Source organism: Coregonus lavaretus (assembly GCF_964263955.1).
Source record: "Coregonus lavaretus genome assembly, chromosome: 11".
NCBI lineage: Eukaryota > Metazoa > Chordata > Actinopteri > Salmoniformes > Salmonidae > Coregonus > Coregonus lavaretus.
The window spans coordinates 40,987,512-41,008,867 of NC_139998.1; the positions used below are offsets into that span (position 1 = coordinate 40,987,512).

At 43.4% G+C, this 21,356-nt stretch overlaps 1 protein-coding gene and 1 pseudogene across 2 annotated transcripts in view; one reads left to right on the plus strand and one right to left on the minus strand.

Annotated features, from left to right (window-relative positions):
• LOC311136822 (transmembrane protein 117-like) overlaps positions 1-21,356 on the plus strand; it is a 66,150-nt pseudogene that overhangs the window by 9,623 nt on the left and 35,171 nt on the right. Inside the window, exon 3 of the transcript in view lies at positions 19,368-19,500. The product of the transcript in view is annotated as a transmembrane protein 117-like (transcript). The remainder of the gene's footprint in view (positions 1-19,367; positions 19,501-21,356) is intronic.
• Positions 10,112-12,592, minus strand: LOC311136986 (P2Y purinoceptor 1-like; the record flags this gene model as incomplete). Its single annotated transcript, XM_084171318.1, has 2 exons — positions 10,112-11,118; positions 12,550-12,592. The coding sequence occupies 2 exons, from the start codon at positions 12,590-12,592 to the stop codon at positions 10,112-10,114; spliced, it is 1,050 nt and encodes a 349-aa protein (XP_084027444.1).

A 21,356-nucleotide genomic window follows, 5' to 3' on the forward strand; every position in this document is an offset into this window, starting at 1 on the left:
GACGACCACACCGGGTTCCACTCCTATCAGCTAAAAACAAGAAGAAATGTTCCAGTGGGCACGGGATCACCAACACTGGACAATTGAGGAGTGGAAAAAAATCTGCTGGAACACGACAGCGAGTTCAGTTTACTTGAGTGGTCTGAGCTGTCCCCAGACCTCAATCCAATAGAGCATCTTTGGGATGAGATGGAATGGGCTATTCGCAGCATGAATGTACCGCCGTCCAATCTGCAGCAACTGTGTGATGCCATCATGTCAGCATGGACCAACATCCCTGTAGAATGTTTCCGACACCTTGTGGAATGCCCTGAACAATTCAGGCTGTTCTGGAGGCAAAGGGGGGTCCAGTCTGTACTAGATGGGTGTACCTATTAAACTGGCCGGTGAGTGTGTTTACATTGCCAAAGCAAGTGCAATAGACATACAAAAGTGAAATGAACAGTAAACATTACACTCACAAAAGTTTCAAAAGAATAGAGACATTTCAAATGTTACAGTGGGGAAAAAAAGTATTTAGTCAGCCACCAATTGTGCAAGTTCTCCCACTTAAAAAGACGAGAGGCCTGTAATTTTCATCATAGGTACACGTCAACTATGACAGACAAAATGAGATTTTTTGTTCTCCAGAAAATCACATTGTAGGATTTTTAATGAATTTATTTGCAAGTTATGGTGGAAAATAAGTATTTGGTCAATAACAAAAGTTTCTCAATACTTTGTTATATACCCTTTGTTGGCAATGACACAGGTCAAACGTTTTCTGTAAGTCTTCACAAGGTTTTCACACACTGTTGCTGGTATTTTGGCCCATTCCTCCATGCAGATCTCCTCTAGAGCAGTGATGTTTTGGGGCTGTCACTGGGCAACACGGACTTTCATCTCCCTCCAAAGATTTTCTATGGGGTTGAGATCTGGAGACTGGCTAGGCCACTCCAGGACCTTGAAATGCTTCTTACGAAGCCACTCCTTCGTTGCCCGGGCGGTGTGTTTGGGATCATTGTCATGCTGAAAGACCCAGCCACGTTTCATCTTCAATGCCCTTGCTGATGGAAGGAGGTTTTCACTCAAAATCTCACGATACATGGCCCCATTCATTCTTTCCTTTACACGGATCAGTCGTCCTGGTCCCTTTGCAGAAAAACAGCCCCAAAGCATGATGTTTCCACCCCCATGCTTCACAGTAGATATGGTGTTCTTTGGATGCAACTCAGCATTCTTTGTCCTCCAAACACGACAAGTTGAGTTTTTACCAAAAAGTTCTATTTTGGTTTCATCTGACCATATGACATTCTCCCAATCCTCTTCTGGATCATCCAAATGCACTCTAGCAAACTTCAGACGGGCCTGGACATGTACTGGCTTAAGCAGGGGGACCTGTCTGGCACTGCAGGATTTGAGTCCCTGGCGGCGTAGTGTGTTACTGATGGTAGGCTTTGTTACTTTGGTCCCAGCTCTCTGCAGGTCATTCACTAGGTCCCCCCGTGTGGTTCTGGAATTTTTGCTCACCGTTCTTGTGATCATTTTGACCCCACAGGGTGAGATCTTGCGTGGAGCCCCAGATCGAGGGAGATTATCAGTGGTCTTGTATGTCTGCCATTTCCTAATAATTGCTCCCACAGTTGATTTCTTCAAACCAAGCTGCTTACCTATTGCAGATTCAGTCTTCCCAGCCTGGTGCAGGTCTACAATTTTGTTTCTGGTGTCCTTTGACAGCTCTTTGGTCTTGGCCATAGTGGAGTTTGGAGTGTGACTGTTTGAGGTTGTGGACAGGTGTCTTTTATACTGATAACAAGTTCAAACAGGTGCCATTAATACAGGTAACGAGTGGAGGACAGAGGAGCCTCTTAAAGAAGAAGTTACAGGTCTGTGAGAGCCAGAAATCTTGCTTGTTTGTAGGTGAACAAATACTTATTTTCCACCATAATTTGCAAATAAATTCATAAAAAATCCTACAATGTGATTTTCTGGAATCTTTTTTTCTCATTTTGTCTCATAGTTGACGTGTACCTATGATGAAAATTACAGGCCTCTCATCTTTTTAAGTGGGAGAACTTGCACAATTGGTGGCTGACTAAATACTTTTTTTCCCTACTGTATTTTATGGCTATGTAACAATATGCAAATAGTTGAAGTACAAAAGGGAAAATTAATCAACATAAATATGGGTTGTATTTACAAGGGTGTTTGTGCTTCACTTGATGCCATTTTCTTGTGGCAACAGGTCACAAATCTTGCTGCTGTGATGGCACACTGTGGTATTTCACCTAAAAGATATGGGAGTTTATCAAAATTTGATTTGTTTTCTAATTATTTGTGGGTCTGTGTAATCTGAGGGAAATGTGTCTCCTAATATGGTCATAAATTTGGCAGGAGGTTAGGAAGTTCAGCTCAGTTTCCACCTCATTGTGCACATAGACAGGTCTGCCTACCTATGCTCACTGAGTCTGTACATAATCAAAGCTCTCCTTAATTTTTGGTCAGTCACAGTGGTCAAGTATTCTGTTTAGGGCCAAATAGCATTCCAGTTCCAATGTGTCAAGTACTTATCTTTTTGTTTTCTCATGATTTGAGAAATGCATGCATTATTTGTTGTGTTATGTTGTACACAGATGATGTTTTTGCAGAATTATGCATGCAGTCTCAATTTGGTGTTTGTCCCATTTTGTGAATTCTTGTTTGGTGATCGGATCCCAGGCCTCACAACCATAAAGCGCAATGGGGTCTATAACTGATCCAAGTATTTTTAGCCAGATCCTAATTGGGATGTCAAATTTTATGTAACTTTTGATGGCATAGAAAGCCCTTCTTTTCTTGTCTCTCAGATCGTTTCATAGTGTATTTCTGTACTGTTTTAGGGTTTTCTGGATCTCTATGTTTTTGGTGGAACGTTTTCTCAATTTCTTTCTTAGGTTTTTGCATTCTTCATCAAACCATTTGACATGGTTGTTAATTTTCTTAGGTTGTCTGCTTGAAATTTTTGATTTGATAGGGAAGCTGAAAGGTAAAATATACTGTTTAGGCTTTGCGCTGCCAAGTTTACACCTTTACTATTGCAGTAGGGCTGATCCCATTTAGTCGACTGGTCGATTGTTTGGTTGATAGGCTGTTGGTCGACCGAGATTTCTTTAGTCGAGCAGTCAAAATTGTTATATACTTTTTTTCATGGTGCACAAGACACCTGTCTGATTCGTGCCTGTCTCAGTGGACTAATCCATTGCGGAGGCCACAGGGATGGCACAGTCCATCACTCTAAGACATGTGATACTGAAATTGTATATGGTTATGTTATGTAATAATAATGGTCCAACACTAAAATCTAAAATTATTTTATAACATGCGCTTTCTCCCGCGTTGGATACAGTCGCTGTCCGCAGTTCTGAAACATAATCTTCAGTGCGCCGTAGAATTGCATAATAGCAAAGTTAACCTGCATATTGGGATTGAGCAGCAGCAGAGATGAGGAAACAGTCCTTGCCTTGGCCTAATTGTCTAAGAACATTGAGGAGAGAGGAAGCCCGAACTTAATTAGGTCTGTAATCAATAGCCTAACTGTTAAATGTGCCTGGCTTTATAAATCATCCATATATATCTACAGAAATAAGACAGAGTTTGCTTCTGTTGCCTGTTTGAGTGTTTATTTAATAGCCTACTGATTCCGTGAGAACCAAGCCTCATGCAACGGCAAAATGTTGGATAAAGCAATTTCACAGATTCTGCTGTTTTTAATCTTTGCTATGCTGTAATAAAGGCTTTTAAAAAATGTGGGGTTAGAACAGACTGGTATTTTTAATAATGTATTTACTGTTGTTTACACTATTCCAAACAGGCAGACAAATAATATTGTAATCTAACAGCACCTGTTTGTCACACATATACACACAAATAGCCACCCTTTGCCTTGATGACAGCTTTGCACACTCTTGGCATTCTCTCAAACAGCTTCATGAGGTAGACACCTGAAATGCATTTCAATTAACAGGTGTGCCTTTTTAAAAGTACATTTGTGGAATTTATTTCCTTCTTAATGAGTTTGAGCCAATCAGTTGTGTTGTGACAAGGTAGGGGGGTAAAATACCAAGTCCATATTATGGCAAGAACAGCTCAAATAGGCAAAGAGAAACGACAGTCCATCATTACTTTAAGACATGAAGGTCAGTCAATACGGAAAACTTCAAGAACTTTGAAAGTTTCTTCAAGTGCAGTCGCAAAAACCATCAAGTGCTCTGATGAAACTGGCTCTCATGAGGACCGCCACAGGAATGGAAGACCCAGTGTTACCTCTGCTGCAGAGGATAAGTTCATTAGAGTTACCAGCCTCAGAAATTGCAGCCCAAATAAATGCTTCACAGAGTTCAAGTCACAGACGCATCTCAACATCAACTGTTCAGAGGAGACTGTGTGAATCAGGCCTTCATGGTTGAATTGCTGCAAAGAAACCACTACTAAAAGGACACCAATAAGAAGAAGAGACTTGCTTGAGCCAAGAAACACGAGCCATGGACATTAGACCGGTGGACATCTGTCCTTGGGTCTGGAGTCCAAATTTGAGATTTTTGGTTCCAACCGCCATGTCTTTGTGAGACACAGAGTAGGTGAATGGATGATCTCCGCATGTGTGGTTCCCACCGTGAAGCATGGAGGAGGAGGAGGTGTGATGGTGTGGGGGTGCTTTGCTGGTGATACTGTCAGTGATTTATTTAGAATTCAAGGCACAATTAACCAGCATGGCTACCACAGCATTCTGCAGCGATATGCCATCCCATCTGGTATGCGCTTAGTGGGACTATCATTTGTTTTTCAACAGGACAATGACCCAACACACCTCCAGGCTTTGACCAAATAGAGTGATGGCATGCTGCATCAGATGACCTGGCCTTCACAATCACCTGACCTCAACCCAATTGAGATGGTTTGGGATGAGTTGGACCGCAGAGTGAAGGAAAAGCAGCCAACAAGTACTCAGCAGGGAACTCCTTCAAGACTGTTGGAAAAGCGTTCCAGGTGAAGCTGGGTGAGAGAATGCCAAGAGTGTGCAAATCTGTCATCAAGGCAAAGGGTGGCTATTTGATTTGTTTAACACTTTTTGGGTTACTAGTTTTGATGTCTTCACTATTATTCTACAATGTAGAAAATAGTAAAAATAAAGAAAAAGCCTTGAATGAGTAGGTGTGTCTAAACTTTTGACCGGTAGAGTGTGTGTGTATATATATATATGTGTGTATTTATTTAGAACAGACTCTCTGGTACACTTAACTATTTTGTGTTGTTTACACTGTTCCAAATGGTCACCCCCAAAAATATAGTAATCTAACAGCAACTGTTTGGCACACATAATACTCACACAACTCTTGCACCTATATCCTCCTTTTTCTTGATCTCCAGTCTTGCACAGATATGACTTCCCATTTCCCTCCTGAGCAACCAGTAAACATGGACAGTTCTTCCAACATCTTCAATATGTGCCTCGGAATTCATTAAGGACGATGTGTCTATCTTCACTTGTAGCCTGTGAGAAGGACCCGAGATGGCTATGAGAAGGACTCGATCACGTGACGGGCATTGGCTAATAAGAATTGAGATATCTAAGAGAGCCATGTGAGTGAGAGGTGCTTCGGAGCAGGCAGCCGGGAGAAGGGAATTTTAATGATAATATTCAGCCCAAGGGCACAACGGCCACTGGCCGCAAAAGGTATGTATTATTTTAGGGGGCATTACGGCCACACAAAGGGGATGAAGCCCGGAAATTCAAGGCATTATCAAGTGCTTGTCAAATTGTGAATGAGAGACCGATGAAATGTGTGCAGTCTGCGCAAAACAACTAAGCAGAGCTCATGCCTTTCATGCAACTTTTTTCAAATCATCATTAGTCACATCATGCAGCCTTAGAATGTATTACAAATCACAACATATAGCCCAACGTTTGTATCACAACTAAAGTTACGTAAATTATTCTAAATTAAGCATATAGGAGTACCTATTTATTTGTTAACCGCTCAACACAGAATAGCCACATGTGTGCACTCCCTCAAATCTTTTGGAGAAAATATCCTCTCTATTTTATTCAGCTATGTTCAATTGTATACTATAAAATAATATAAAATAATGCCACTGAACTCTAAGCAAATCTTGTCTGCTAAATGAACTAATGTAGCCCACAGCCATATGGCATAGCCAGATCAGAACCTAAGGACAACTCAGAGTATGCTATTCTGTTCTTCTGAAATAGACTACATTTTCTCCATATCATGTTTCTTTAGATCTGTCTAAAATAAATAATGGATTTATTGTGATGGTGTAGGCTATATTTAAATGGTTTTATTAGACTTTTTTAAATGGAGATGTTCCGAAGGTCTGCATCAGTAGCTTGTAGGCTATGCTTGGAAGCCAGGAGATGCTAAATGTGTTTTGTTAATTAATGGTCAATTGCCGTGAGACCGGCAGTTATTTGCTTGACAATCACAGACTACAAAATGTCATGTCATAGTCACATGCATGTGATGCTTACAGTGAGGGGGAAAAAGTATTTGATCCCCTGCTGATTTTGTACATTTTCCCACTGACAAAGAAATGATCAGTCTATAATTTTAATGGTAGGTTTATTTGAACAGTGAGAGACAGAATAACAACAAAAAAATCCAGAGAAACGCATGTCAAAAATGTTATAAATTGATTTGCATTTTAATGAGGGAAATAAGTATTTGACCCCTCTGCAAAACGTGATTTAGTACTTGGTGGCAAAAGCCTTGTTCGCAATCACAGAGGTCAGACGTTTCTTGTAGTTGGCCACCAGGTTTGCACACATCTCAGGAGGGATTTTGTCCCACTCCTTGCAGATCTTCTCCAAGTCATTAAGGTTTCGAGGCTGACGTTTGGCAACTCAAATCTTCAGCTCCCTCCACAGATTTTCTATGGGATTAAGGTCTGGAGACTGGCTAGGCCACTCCAGGACCTTAATGTGCTTCTTCTTGAGCCACTCCTTTGTTGCCTTGGCCGTGTTTTTTGGGTCATTGTCATGCTGGAATACCCATCCATGACCCATTTTCAATGCCCTGGCTAAGAGAAGGAGGTTCTCACCCAAGATTTCACGGTACACATGGCCCCCGTCCATCGTCCCTTTGATGCGGTGAAGTTGTCCTGTCCCCTTAGCAGAAAAACACCCCCAAAGCATAATTTTTCCACCTCCATGTTTGACGGTGGGGATGGTGTTCTTGGGGTCATAGGCAGCATTCCTCCTCCTCCAAACACGGCGAGTTGAATTGATGCCAAAGAGTTCGATTTTGGTGTCATCTGACCACAACACTTTCACCCAGTTCTCCTCTGAATCATTCAGATGTTCATTGGCAAACTTCAGACGGGCATGTATATGTGCTTTCTTGAGCAGGGGGACCTTGCGGGCGCTGCAGGATTTCAGTCCTTCATGGCGTAGTGTGTTACCAATAGTTTTCTTGGTGACTATGGTCCCAGCTGCCTTGAGATCATTGACAAGATCCTCCCGTGTAGTTCTGGGCTGATTCCTCACCGTTCTCATGATCATTGCAACTCCACGAGGTGAGATCTTGGTTGGAGCCCCAGGCCGAGGGAGATTGACAGTTATTTTGTGTTTCTTCCATTTGCGAATAATCACACCAACTGTTGTCACCTTCTCATCAAGCTGCTTGGCAATGGTCTTGTAGCCCATTCCAGCCTTGTGTAGGTCTACAATCTTGTCCCTGACATCCTTGGAGAGCTCTTTGGTCTTGGCCATGGTGGAGAGTTTGGAATCTGATTGATTCATTGCTTCTGTGGACATGTCTTTTTTATACAGGTAACAAGCTGAGATTAGGAGCACTCCCTTTAAGAGTGTGCTCCTAATCTCAGCTCGTTACCTCTATAAAAGATACCTGGGAGCCAGAAATCGTTCTGATTGAGAGGGGGTCAAATACTTATTTCCCTCATTAAAATGCAAATCAATTTATAACATTTTTGACATGCCTTTTTCTGGAATTTTTTGTTGTTATTCTGTCTCACTGTTCAAATAAACCTACCATTAAAATTATAGACTGATCATTTCTTTGTCAGTGGGCAAACGTACAAAATCAGCAGGGGATCAAATACTTTTTTCCCTCAATATAGATGGGGAAAAAATAAAAATAGCAGACATAAAATATCCCTTTGAGCATGATGAAGTTATTAATTACACTTTGGATGGTGTATCAATACATCCAGTCACTACAGGCGTCTTTCCTAACTCAGTTGCCGGATAGGATGGAAACCGCTCAGGTATTTCACCATAAGGGCAATGGTGATTTAAAAACAGTTAAAGAGCTTAATGGGTGTGATATGTGAACTGAGGATGGATCAACAACATTGTAGTTACTCCACAATACTAACCTAAATGACAGAGTGAATAGAAGGAAGCCTATACTGAATACAAAATATTCCAAACATGCATCCAGTTAGCAACAAGGCACTTAAGTAATACTACAAAAAATTTGGCAAAGAAATGAACTTTTTGTCCTGAATACAAAGCGTTTAGGGCAAATCCAACACCACACATCACTGAGTACCACTCTTCATATTTTCAAGCATGATGGTGGCTGCATCATGTTGTGGGTTCACCATAACATGATGCAGGACAATAACCTAAATCACTAGGCAAAATCTACACTGGAGTTGCTAACATTGAATGTTCCTGAGCGGCCTAGTTACACTTTTGATGTAAATCAGCTTGAAAATCTATGGTAACACTTGAAAATGGCTGTCTAGCAATGATGAACAACCAACTTGATAAAGCTTGTGTGCAAAGCTCTTAGAGACTTACCCAGAAAGACTCACAGCTGTAATAGCTGCCAAAGGTTGATCTTCCCATCTAGGATGGAGAAGCTGTCATCGTTAAAATATGGGGATTCTATAGGGGGAATATACATTTACATTTACATTTTAGTCATTTAGCAGACGCTCTTATCCAGAGCGACTTACAGGCGTAATTAGGGTTAAGTGCCTTGCTCAAGGGCACATTTACGTCATTTAGCAGACGCTCTTATCCAGAGCGACTACAAATTGGTGCATTCACCCTACACCCTATATATTATTTTTTTTTTGGGGGGGGGGGGGGGGGGGTAGAAGGATTACTTTATCCTATCCCAGGTGTTCCTTAAAGAGGTGGGGTTTCAAATGTCTCCGGAAGGTGGTGAGTGACTCCGCTGTCCTGGCGTCGTGAGGGAGCTTGTTCCACCATTGGGGTGCCAGAGCAGCGAACAGTTTTGACTGGGCTGAGCGGGAACTATGCTTCCGCAGAGGAAGGGGAGCCAGCAGGCCAGAGGTGGATGAACGCAATGCCCTCGTTTAGGTGTAGGGACTGATCAGAGCCTGAAGGTACGGAGGTGCCGTTCCCCTCACTGCTCCATAGGCACACACTTGAAGACATTTTGCTCCGTTGAGATAATTTCCTTATTTATTTCTAGCCAGATGTAAAATGCTTCTGTTTTGACTAATTTAATACTGGGTTAAGTCTGATTTACACCAAGTTAGCATACCCCCAGAGTCTCTTCCCTGTTTCACACCTCTGTAACCTAGATGGTAACCAGTGGGTCCGTCTCCTCTATACCACGTTTTTTGTATTTCCAATTTCTTTGAAGTCTGGGTTCCTGCTCTTTAGGCCAAAGGTAGATTACCTTGTATATTCCAGGATAAGATAGTGAAAGCATCCGAAAAATAATCAGAGTAAGCGAAACAGTGCCCCTCTCTTACTATATGTAGCCCATGTATCTGATGCTGTCTTGACAAAAATAGTATGACATGCCATACTCTTTTTGTCCAGAGAGCACGAGATACAAGGTCTACACATACTGAGACAGAGGGGCGCTGTTTCACTCGCTCGGATGATTTATCTGAGATTGTGTCTTTCTGTCGGCGCGCGTCTCGGTCAAATAAATTATCGATATTTAAATATTTTATTTGGACGGCCAAGGAGGTACGTTAGGTCGACGAGGCCCACTAAAGTCTGCACATAACGCCGGCCCTTAATGTGTCTTTTTAGATCATCAAAAAAAATGATTGAACTATTTTGTAGATTACTGAATGAATTTAATTGAATAAAGCTAACTATAGTAGGAGGCCCTTTCCGCTGTCAGCCCTCCACCCCTACCCTCCTGCTATGCCTGCAGCATAGCGCCCTGTGGTGGCCCCTCCTGAGGGCCTGCAGTCTCCTCTGGAACCGGTCACTGGCCAGGATGTACAGCATGGGGTCTAGGCAGCTACTCACGCTGCACATGGCCTCGAAGAACTCATAGGAGGCATAGAGGACGTGTACGTTGGCGGGAGTTACCTGGTCGTGGATCCTCATGAACACAAGGGTCATGATCATGACGTGGTAGGGCACGAAGGACACTACGAACACCAGCAGGGCAGCGGTGATGAGCAGCAGGGGCTTCCCCACCCACTGACCCCCGCCACAACCCCTTCTCTTCCCCCGGGGCAGCCCCCGTAACACCCGCACCGTCATCACATAGAAGGCCAGCATGACACTGAATGGCAAGGCGAAGCCCACCAGAGTCCTGATGATGGAGATGGTTTTGACGTAGGCGAACGGACCCTGGATGTGGTCCAGGCACACGGTCACATTCCCCGGTCTCTGGATGGCGAAGGTCATGAAGAGGTCAGGGATGGAGCCCAGAAAGAGGAAGACCCAGACGCAGGCGGAGCAGAGCTTGGCTTTGCCCACGTCCCACCACCGGCGGGAGCTGATGGGGTGCACGGTGCCTGCGTAGCGGTCGAAGCTGATCAGAGTGAGGAAGAGAATACTTCCATAGATGTTGATGTTGAATAAGATCTTCTTGAGCTGGCAGAAGATCTGGATGTCCTTGAGGAAGGGCCTCTGGAGGCTGAAGTAGATGGTGACGGGCAGGGTGAGGATCCAGGCGGAGTCACACATGGCCAGGTTGAGTAGGAACACGTTGCTGGTGGACAGACTATGTGTCCTCCTGAAGCAGGTGTAGTTGAACAGCGCCGCCACGTTACCCAGGATGCCCAGGGGCAGGGCGAAGGTGAAAAGAATGAGGAGGACGTAGCAGTACCATTGGCCGTTCTTAAACCGGCTGCAGAACGCTTCCGACTGGTTTAGGGGCAGGAACGGTACTGTGGGGGTGGGAAAAGACAATAGACAGCCACTTAAAAACATGTTGATTTCAAACAGCTTGCATTTACCCCAAAACATTACCTCTGTTGTTGTGGGATGCGGCATTTTACAAGATCACTTAATACAGTATAAAAACATAATTAAGGGTAGCCTTTCATGCCATACATAATTACATGCATTTCAGTTGATCCACATCAAGGTTATTCTAGCCAAGGTTCAGCCAGGATATATAATTAAATCCGGTAGAGTCTCCTGCCTGCCTGTCTCCAAACCCTCTCAGCCCCATCCACCCCCACACTCCTGCTGTGACCAGTCACCAGGAAGTGACAGCCTGGCTATTGTACTGTATGTGCTGGGAATAATGAGCCCTGGATTCCACTGTTGATCTATTACCTTCAATATGGAAACGTGTTGTTTGCTTTCAATCAAAGACTGGCTATTTATGTTGACCATGCATGCAAAGGTTACATTAACTTTTATCACATTTCAACATACGCTGAGAGTGACAGGATAGTTTTTTTTGTAGATGTAAAGACTAATTCTGATCTTTATACACATGGAATACCCTAAAGGTGTTCACTATTGTGTGGTTTTTAAGTATTCTTTTGTGGACATTATAGCATTTTCTGTCATCTTTCTCATCACAAAACTTTCCAAACATACTGATAAGCATTTTGCGAATTAATACTATACCTGTTCAAAAGACCACATTTGGTGCATCAAGGCTGTGACTGAGAGACTTATAAACAGCTTTTATCTACAGGCCATAAGACTGTTAAACAGTCACCACTAGCCAGCCTCTGTCTAGTACCCTGCACTAAACCTTAGTCACTGTTACTAGCCGGCTACCACCCGGTACTTTACCCTGCACCTTAGAGACTGCTGCCCTATGCACATAGTCATTGAACACTGGTCACTTTAATAATGTTTGCACTAATTTACCCACTTTATATGTATATACTGTATTCATGCCTCATGCTATATAACTACTTCAGTACACACCTTTTCTATTCATATACTGTCCATACTGTCTATACACACCATTATTTGTATATATATTTATATACATTATACAGTATGTGTATATATATTTATATTCCGGACTCTGACATTGATCGTTCTGATATTTCTTATTTAACAATAATAATACATTGGATTATGTGGGTATTGTTTTTTTATTGCTAGGTATTACTGCACTTTTGGAGCTAGAAACACAAGCATTTTGCTGCACCTGCGATAATATCTGCAAATCTGTGTACGAGACCAATAAACTTCAGCACCAATAAACACAATAAATAATGTTTTGGTGGCCACAAACTACCGTCATTGCGCAAACATATATGTATGAATGTATCTATACAGCTATACACCATTATGTGTGGGTGAATCATAATGTGGGTGTGAAATAATGAATGAGGAGCTGTTCTTACCCTGTTTAATAAACAGCGAGTTATTGATGAGCAGTGGTATCATGATGACAGGAGAAACAGTGCTCGGGTCTCAGGTCTCACTCAGTCAGTCACTCACTTAGTCAGAACACCTCCACCAGCGGTGTACTTCTCATCAGTCTGAGGCTGGCGACAGGCTGCATGTCTGTGTGTGACGCCCATTGTGTGTGTGTGTGTGTGTGTGTGTGTGTGTTTGATTGATTGCCTGCTCCAGTTTGCCAATGTGTGTTTGTATTTTAGCTGTCTGGCACCAACGTTCCTGTTTGCCTGCCTGTTGTCGGAAAAGGATTGGAGTTTTTTTTTGGGTGTCTTTTTCAAATCCTGTTTTTGTGCCATGTCCTTTTTTTAATGTCCATTATCATTTATCACTGGTTTGCTCAAATTAAACCGTGGAAACCAGCGTGGTCATGTGCATATCATATTTAACGATTTCCACATTTACATGATGGTCAATATTAATGCTGTATAATTAAAAAAGGAGCCCCTTTTCCTCCAATTCAGCGTCCTAAGTCAGTTCTGTGGTACTATCACTATATCACCACTAGATGGAAACAACCACACATATTACAATTTTGATGGAAGCTGTAGTGGCCAAGGGTCAGAGTTTCAAAATCGATTTTATTTGTCACATGCTTGTAGACAACAGGTGTAGACCAACAGTGAAACACTTACTTATGGGTCCTTTTCCAACAATGCAGAGATAAAGATAAGATAAAAAATGACATCAAAAATAGAAATTGTGACAAGGAATAAATACACAGTGAATAACGAACCAAAATAAAGAGTAAAAATAACATGCCTCTATATAGGGAGTAGAAAATAACATGGCTATATGAAGGGAGTACCAGTACCGAGTTGATGTGCAGGGGTACTAGGTAATTGAAGTAGCTCTGGACGGCTCATAATAATGGCCGGAACAGAGTAAATGGAATGGTATCAATCACATTCATGTGTTCATTCATTTGATACCATTCTATTCACTCCATTCCAGCCATTATAATCCATTCCAGCTCATTATTATGGGTTGTCTTCCCCTCAGCAGCCTCCACTGCTATACATATAGGTAGGGGTAAAGTGACTAGGCAACAGGATCAAAAATAGACAGTAGCAGCAGCGTATGTGGTGAGTGTGAAAGTGTGTGTGGCATCAGTATGCAAGTGTGTGCATGTAATGTGTGTGTGTGTGTGTGGGCGTATGTAGTATGTGAGTGTTGGGGTGTAAGTATGTGTGGGTAGTGTGTGTGCATAGAGTCAGTGCAACAGAGTTGGTGCAAAATAGAGTCAATGCAGGTGGTCCGGGTAGCCATTTGATTAGCTATTTAGCAGTATTGTTTAGAAGTCTTATGGCTTGGGGGTAGAAGCTGTTCAGGGTCCTGTTGGTTCCAGACTTGGCGCACTGGTACGGCTTCCATTACGGTAGCAGAGAGAACAGTCTGTGGCTTGGGTGGCTGGAGTCTGTGACAATTTTCTGGGCGTTCCTCTGACACCGCCTGGTATAGAGGTCCTGGATGGCAGGGGGCTCGGCCCCAGTGATGTACTGGGCCGTATGCACTACCCTCTGTATGCAATCTCCATAGAAAAACATTGGCAGTAGAATGGCCTTACTGAAGAGCTCCATGACTTTCAATGTGGCACCGTCATAGGATGCCACCTTTCCAACAAGTCAGTTTGTCAAATTTCTGCCCTGCTAGAGCTGCCCCGGTCAACTGTAAGTACTGTTATTGTGAAGTGGAAACGTCAAGGAGCAACAACGGCTCAGCCGCGAAGTGGTAGGCCACACAAGCTCACAGAATGGAACCGCCGAGTGCTGATGCGTGTAGCGCGTAAAAATTGTCTGTCCTCGGTTGCAACACTAACCGAGTTCCATACTGCACCTGGAAGCAATGTCAGCACAATAACTGTTAGTTGGGAGCTTCATGAATTGGGTTTCCATGGCCGAGCAGAAGTACACAAGCCTAAGATCACCATGCACAATGCCAAGCGTCGGCTGGAGTGGTGTACAGCACGCTGCCATTGGACTCTGGAGCAGTGGATACAGGGCCTTGTAAAAGTATTCATCCCCCTTGGTGTTTTTCCTATTTTGTTGCATTACAACCTGTAATTTTAATTGATTTTTATTTGGATTTCATGTAATGGACATACACAAAATAGTCCAAATTGGTGAAGTGAAATGAAAAAAATAATTGTTTCAAAAAATTCTACAAAATAAATAACGGTAAAGTGGTGTGTGCATATGTATTCACCCCCTTTGCTATGAAACCCCTAAATAAGAACTGGTGCAACCAATTACCTTCAGAAGTCACATAATTAGTTAAATAAAGTCTACCTGTGTGCAATCTAAGTGTCACATGATCTCAGTGTATAAATACACCTGTTCTGAAAGGCCCCAGAGTCTGCAACACCACTAAGCAAGGGGCACCACCAAGCAAGCGGCACCATGAAGACCAAGGAACTCTCCAAACAGGTCAGGGACAAAGTTGTGGAGAAGTACAGGTCAGGGTTGGGTTATAAAAAAATATCTGAAACTTTGAACATCCCACGGAGCAACATTAAATCCATTGTTAAAAATTTTTAAGAATATGGCACCACAACAAACCTGCCAAGAGAGGGCCGCCCACCAAAACTCACGGACCAGGCAAGGAGGGCATTAATCAGAGAGGCAACAAAGAGACCAAAGATAACCCTGAAGGAGCTGGAAAACTCCACAGCGGAGATTGGAGTATCTGTCCATAGGACCACTTTAAGCCGTACACTCCACAGAGCTGGGCTTTACGGAAGAGTGGCCAGAAAAAAGCCATTGCTTAAAGAAAAAAATAATCAAACACGTTTGGTGTTCGCAAAAAGGCATGTGGGAGACTCCCCAAACATATGGAAGAAGGTACTCTGGTCATATGAGACTAAAATTGAGCTTTTTGGCCATCAAGGAAAACGCTATGTCTGGCGCAAACCCAACACCTCTCATCACCCTGAGAACACCATCACAGTGAAGCATGGTGGTGGCAGCATCATGCTGTGGGGATGTTTTTCGGCAGGGACTGGGAAACTGGTCAGAATTGAAGGAATGATAGATGGCGCTAAATACAGGGAAGTTCTTGAGGGAAACCTGTTTCAGTCTTCCAGAGATTTGAGACTGGGACGGAGGTTCACCTTCCAGCAGGACAATGACCCTAAGCATACTGCTAAAGCAACACTTGAGTGGTTTAAGGGGAAACATTTAAATGTCTTGGAAAGGCCTAGTCAAAGCCCAGACCTCAATCCAATTGAGAATCTGTGGTATGACTTAAAGATGGCTGTACACCAGCGGAACCCATCCAACTTGAAGGAGCTGGAGCAGTTTTGCCTTGAAGACTGGGCAAAAATCCCAGTGGCTAGATGTGCCAAGCTTATAGAGACATACCCCAAGAGACTTGCAGCTGTAATTGATGCAAAAGATGGCTCTACAAAGTATTGACTTTGGGGGGGGGGTGAATAGTTATGCATGCTCAAGTTCTGTTTCTTTGTCTTATTTCTTGTTTGTTTCACAATAAAAAATATTTTGCATCTTCAAAGTGGTAGGCATGTTGTGTAAATCAAATGATACAAACACCCCAAAAATCAATTTTAATTCCAGATTGTAAGGCAACAAAATAGGAAAAATGCAATTTTAAGTGAATACTTTCGCAAGCCACTGTACGCGTTCTCTGGAGTGACGCTTCACCATCTGGCGGTCCGAGGGACGAATCTGGGTTTGGTGAATGCAAGGAGAACGCTACCTGCCCAAATGCATAGTGGCAACTTAAAAGTTTTGTGGAGGAGGAATAATGGTCTGGGTCTGTTTTTCACGGTTCGGGCTAGGCCCCTTAGTTCCCGTGAAGGGAAATCTTAACGCTACAGCATACTGTACAATGACATTCTAGACGATTCTGTGCTTCTAACTTCAAATCAAAATGTATTTGTCACATGCGCCGAATACGACAGGTGTAGATCTTACAGTGAAATGCTTACCTACAAGCCTTTAACCAACAATGCAGTTTTTAAAAAAATAAGTGTTTAAGTAAAAGTTAGATGAGTGAAAAAGAAATAACAAATAATTAAAGAGCAGCAGTAAAATAACAGTAGCGAGGCTATATACAGGGGGTACCGGTACTGAGTCAATGTGCAGGGGCACAGGTTAGTTGAGGTAATTGAGGTAATATGTACATGTAGGTAGAGTTAAAGTGACTATGCATAGATAATAAACAGAGAGTGGCAGCAGCATAAAAGAGGGGGTGGGTGGGGCTGTTAAGAAGCCTTTTGGACCTATACTTGGCGCTCCGGTACCACTTGCCGTGCGGTACCAGAGAGAACAGTCTATGACTAGGGTGGCTGTAGTCCTTCCTCTGACACCGCCTGGTATAGAGGTCCTGGATGGCAGGAAGCTTGGCCCTAGTGATGTACTGGGCCGTACGCACTACCCTCTCTAGTGCCTTGCGGTCGGAGGCCGAGCAGTTGCCATACCAGGCAGTGATGCAACCAGTCATCCTGATGGTGCTGCTGTATAACTTTTTGAGGATCTGAGGACCCATGCCAAATCTTTTCAGTCTCCTGAGGGGGAATAGGCTTTGTCGTTCCCTCTTCACGACTGTCTTGGTGTGTTTGGACCATGATAGTTTGTTGGTGATGTGGACACCAAGGAACTTGAAGCTCTCAACCTGCTCCTCTACAGCCCTGTCGATGAGAATGGGAGCGTGCTCGGTCCTCCTTTTCCTGTAGTCTACGATCATCTCCTTTGTCTTGATCACGTTAAGGGAGAGGTTGTTATCCTGGCACCACACGGCCAGGTCTCTGACCTCCTCCCTATAGGCTGTCTCATTGTTGTCGGTGATCAGGCCTACCACTGTTGTGTCGTTGGCAAACTTAATGATGGTGTTGGAGTCGTGCTTGGCCACGCAGTCATGGGTGAACAGAGAGTACAGGAGGGGACTGAGCACGCACCCCTGAGGGGCCCCCGTGTTGAGGATCAGCGTGGCAGATGTGTTGTTGCCTATCCTTACCACCTGGGGGCGGCCTGTCAGGAAGTCCAGGATCCAGTTGCAGAGGGAGGTGTTTAGTCCCAGGGTCCTTAGCTTAATGATGAGCTTTGAGGGCACTATGGTGTTGAACGCTGAGCTGAAGTCAATGAATAGCACTCTCATGTAAGTGTTCCTTTTGTCCAGGTGGGAAAGGGCAGTGTGGAGTGCAATAGAGATTGCATCATCTGTGGATCTGTTGGGGTGGTATCCAAATTGAGTGGGTCTAGGGTTTCTGGGATAATGGTGTTGATGTGAGCCATGACCAGCCTTTCAAAGCACTTCATGTCTACAGACGTGAGTGCTACGGGTCGGTAGTCATTTAGGCAGCTTACCTTAGTGTTCTTGGGCACAGGGTCTATGGTGGTCTGCTTGAAACGTTGGTATTACAGACTTGCAAGTTGGTCAGCGCATGCTCGGAGTACACGTCCTGGTAATCCGTCTGGCCCTGCAGCCTTGTGACAGCTGATGCTCTCATGCATGCTTCAGTGTTGCTTGCCTTGAAGCGAGCATTGAAGTAATTTAGCTCGTCTGGTAGGCTCGTGTCACTAGGCAGCTCGCGGCTGTGCTTCCCTTTGTGGTCTGTAATAGTTTGCTTGCCTTGCCACATCCGATGAGCGTCGGAGCCGGTGTAGTGCAATTCAATCTTAGTCCTGTATTGACGCTTTGCCTGTTTGATGGTTCGTCGGAGGGCATAGCAGGATTTTTTATAAGCGTCCAGAGCTGCCGCTCCTTGAAAGCTCAGTGCGGATGTTGCCTGTAATCCATGGCTTCTGGTTGGGGTATGTACGTACGGTCACTGTGGGGACAATGTCATCCATGCACTTTATTGATGAAGCCAGTGACTGATGTGGTGTACTCCTCAATGCCATCGGAAGAATCCCGGAACATATTCCATGCTGTGCTAGCAAAACAGTCCTGTAGCTTAGCATCTGCGTCGTCTGACCACTTCTTTATTGACCGAGTCACTGGTTCTTCCTCCTTTAGTTTTTGCTTGTAAGCAGGAATCAGGAGGATATAATTATGGTCAGATTTGCCAAATGGAGGGCGAGGGAGAGCTTTGTACGCATCTCTGTGTGTGGAGTAAAGGTGGTCTAGAGGTTTTTTTTTTTTTTTTTTTTTTCTCTGGTTGCACATTTAACATACTGGTAGAAATGAGATAAAACAGATTTAAGTTTCCCTGCATTAAAGTCCCCGGCCACTAGGAGCACTGCCTCTATATGAGCGTTTTCCTGTTTGCTTATGGCCATATACAGCTCATTTAGTGTGGTCTTAGTGCCAGCATCGGTTTGTGGTGGTAAATAGACAGCTACGAAAAATATAGATGAATAGTGTGGTCTACAGCTTATCATGATATACTCTACCTCAGGTGAGCAAAACCTCAAGACTTCCTTAATATTAGATTTCGTGCACCAGCTCTTGTTTACAAATATACACAGACCTAGTGCTCCAGAATGGTCTTTAATCATCATTTCAATGCTTTAAAGGCTGAGTTTCTGACAGATGGGAATGGTTATTTAGGTGTAAGAACACAGCCTATCCTTTCATCCTTGTTTGTTGTGCCCATATTTGCTGGTACAGCAGACAGACACGGGTTGCATCTAAAATGGTAGCCAATTCCCTATATAGTGCACTACTTTTGACTAGTGGCCCTGGGTCAAAAGTAATGCACTATAAAGGTAATAGGGTTCCATTTGACTGACTGAGAGAATAGAATGCCCAGTGAATGGACCCTGCCACTGAACAGGTGTGTCCTCCTCATGCCCTCCTATAGGTCGATATCTGCGTCTGAAAATGTTCCGTGAGGATCACGGCTCCTGGATGACCATGTTCTTCAGCACCATCCTCTTCCTCTTCATCTTCTCACACATCTACAACGTGATCCTCCTAATGGCAGGAAGCATGGGGTAAGCCACCGCTCAATGTCTCATCCTTCTCTCTCATTCGCTCACTGCTGCTTTTATTTGTTAGAGCCTCTCTCTCTCTCAGTCCGATCAATCACCTTGAGACTTTAAGTCGGGGGGTGGAGGAGATAGAGAGGGGGTGGGTGGGAGGGCACCTGAAAGCTCACCTTCAGCACCACCATAACTCTTCAATGATGATCAGGGCAGCCATCTTGGTTTATTGACTACATAAAGTCAAGAGTCAAGATGGCTTCCCCTTTACCTACACTCAGTGGGTAACCAGCTGCAGAGCCGTGTCAGTCACACACATCAAGCCAGTGACAGGAATCCATTTTAGCATTTTCTGTGTCAGTCAGTCTGAGAGAGAAAATCCCAGCTAACAACAAACGTTCCCACAACTTTAGAGAACGTACCCTTAAGAGTCTCATTAGGTCATTAACTAACATTTTCATAGGAATGTTCCTGTGATGCGCAAGCAATGTTTCCAAGAGACCATTGCATTAATGTTCTAGACATGTTAAACGAGAACATTGCAAGAACATTCATGTGTCCAGTTTTCTGTGGGTTTGGAGAATATTCCATCAACTTCCCACCAAATATACAAAAAACATGGTTACCATGTTCTCAGAACATAAGATATTAATGTTCTAGACACGTTTCATGGGAACATGGCAAAAACATTAATGTGTCCAGTTTTTTGTGGGTTAGGAGAATATTTCATCAATGTCCCACCAAACATACACATTTATATTTACATCATTTAGCAGACGCTCTTATCAGATACACAGAACGTGGTTGACATGTTCTCCGAATAAGATATGCCAAGAGTGTGCAAAGCTGTCATCAAGGCAAAGGGTGGCTATTTGTGTTATTTCATAGTTTTGATATCTTCACTATTATTCTGCAATGTAGAAAATAGTAAAAATAAAGAAAAACCATTGAATGAGTAGGTGTGTCCAAACTTTTGACTGGTACTGTAAGTATTCACACTCCTGAGTCAATACTTTGTAGAAGTACCTTTGGCAGTGATTACAGCTGTGAGTCTGTCTGGGTAAGTCTCTAAGAGCTTTCCACACCTGGATTGTGAAACATTTGCTCATTTATTCTTTTCAAAATTCTTCAAGCTCTGTCAAGTTGGTTGTTGATCATTGCAAGACAACCATTTTCAGGTCTTGCCATAGATTTTCAAGTAGATTTAAGTCAAAACTGTAACTCAGCCACTCAGGAAGATTCACTGTCTTCTTGGTAAGCAACTCCAGTGAAGACTTGGCCTTGTGTTTTAGGTTATTGTCCTGCTGAAAGTTGAATTAATCTCCCAGTGTCTGGTGGAAAGCAGACTGAACCAGGTTTTCCTCTAGGATTTTGCCTGTGCTTAGCTCCATTTAGTTTCTTTTTTATCCTGAAAAACTCCACAGTCCTTAACGATAACAAGCATACGCATTACATGATGCAGCCACCACTATGCTTGAAAATATGGAGAGTGGTACTAAGTAATGTGTTGTATTAGATTTGCCCCAAACATAACACTTTGAATAATGTCTGCATAAACTGTCAGAAACCATCTCAGAGAAGCTTATCTGCTTGCTCATCGTCCTCACCAGGGTCTTGACCTGACTGCAGTTCGGCGTCATAAACGACTTCATTGGGAAAATGCTCACCTTTGATGGCCAGTGACACGCTGGAGAAGTGTGCTTTTCACGGATTAATCCCGGTTTCAACTTTACCGGGCAGTTTGGCAATTTGAATGTACAGAGATACCGTGACGAGATCCTGAGGCCCATTGTTATGCCATTCATCTGCTGCCATCACCTCATGTTTCAGCATGATAATGCACGGCCCCATGTCACAAGGATCTGTAC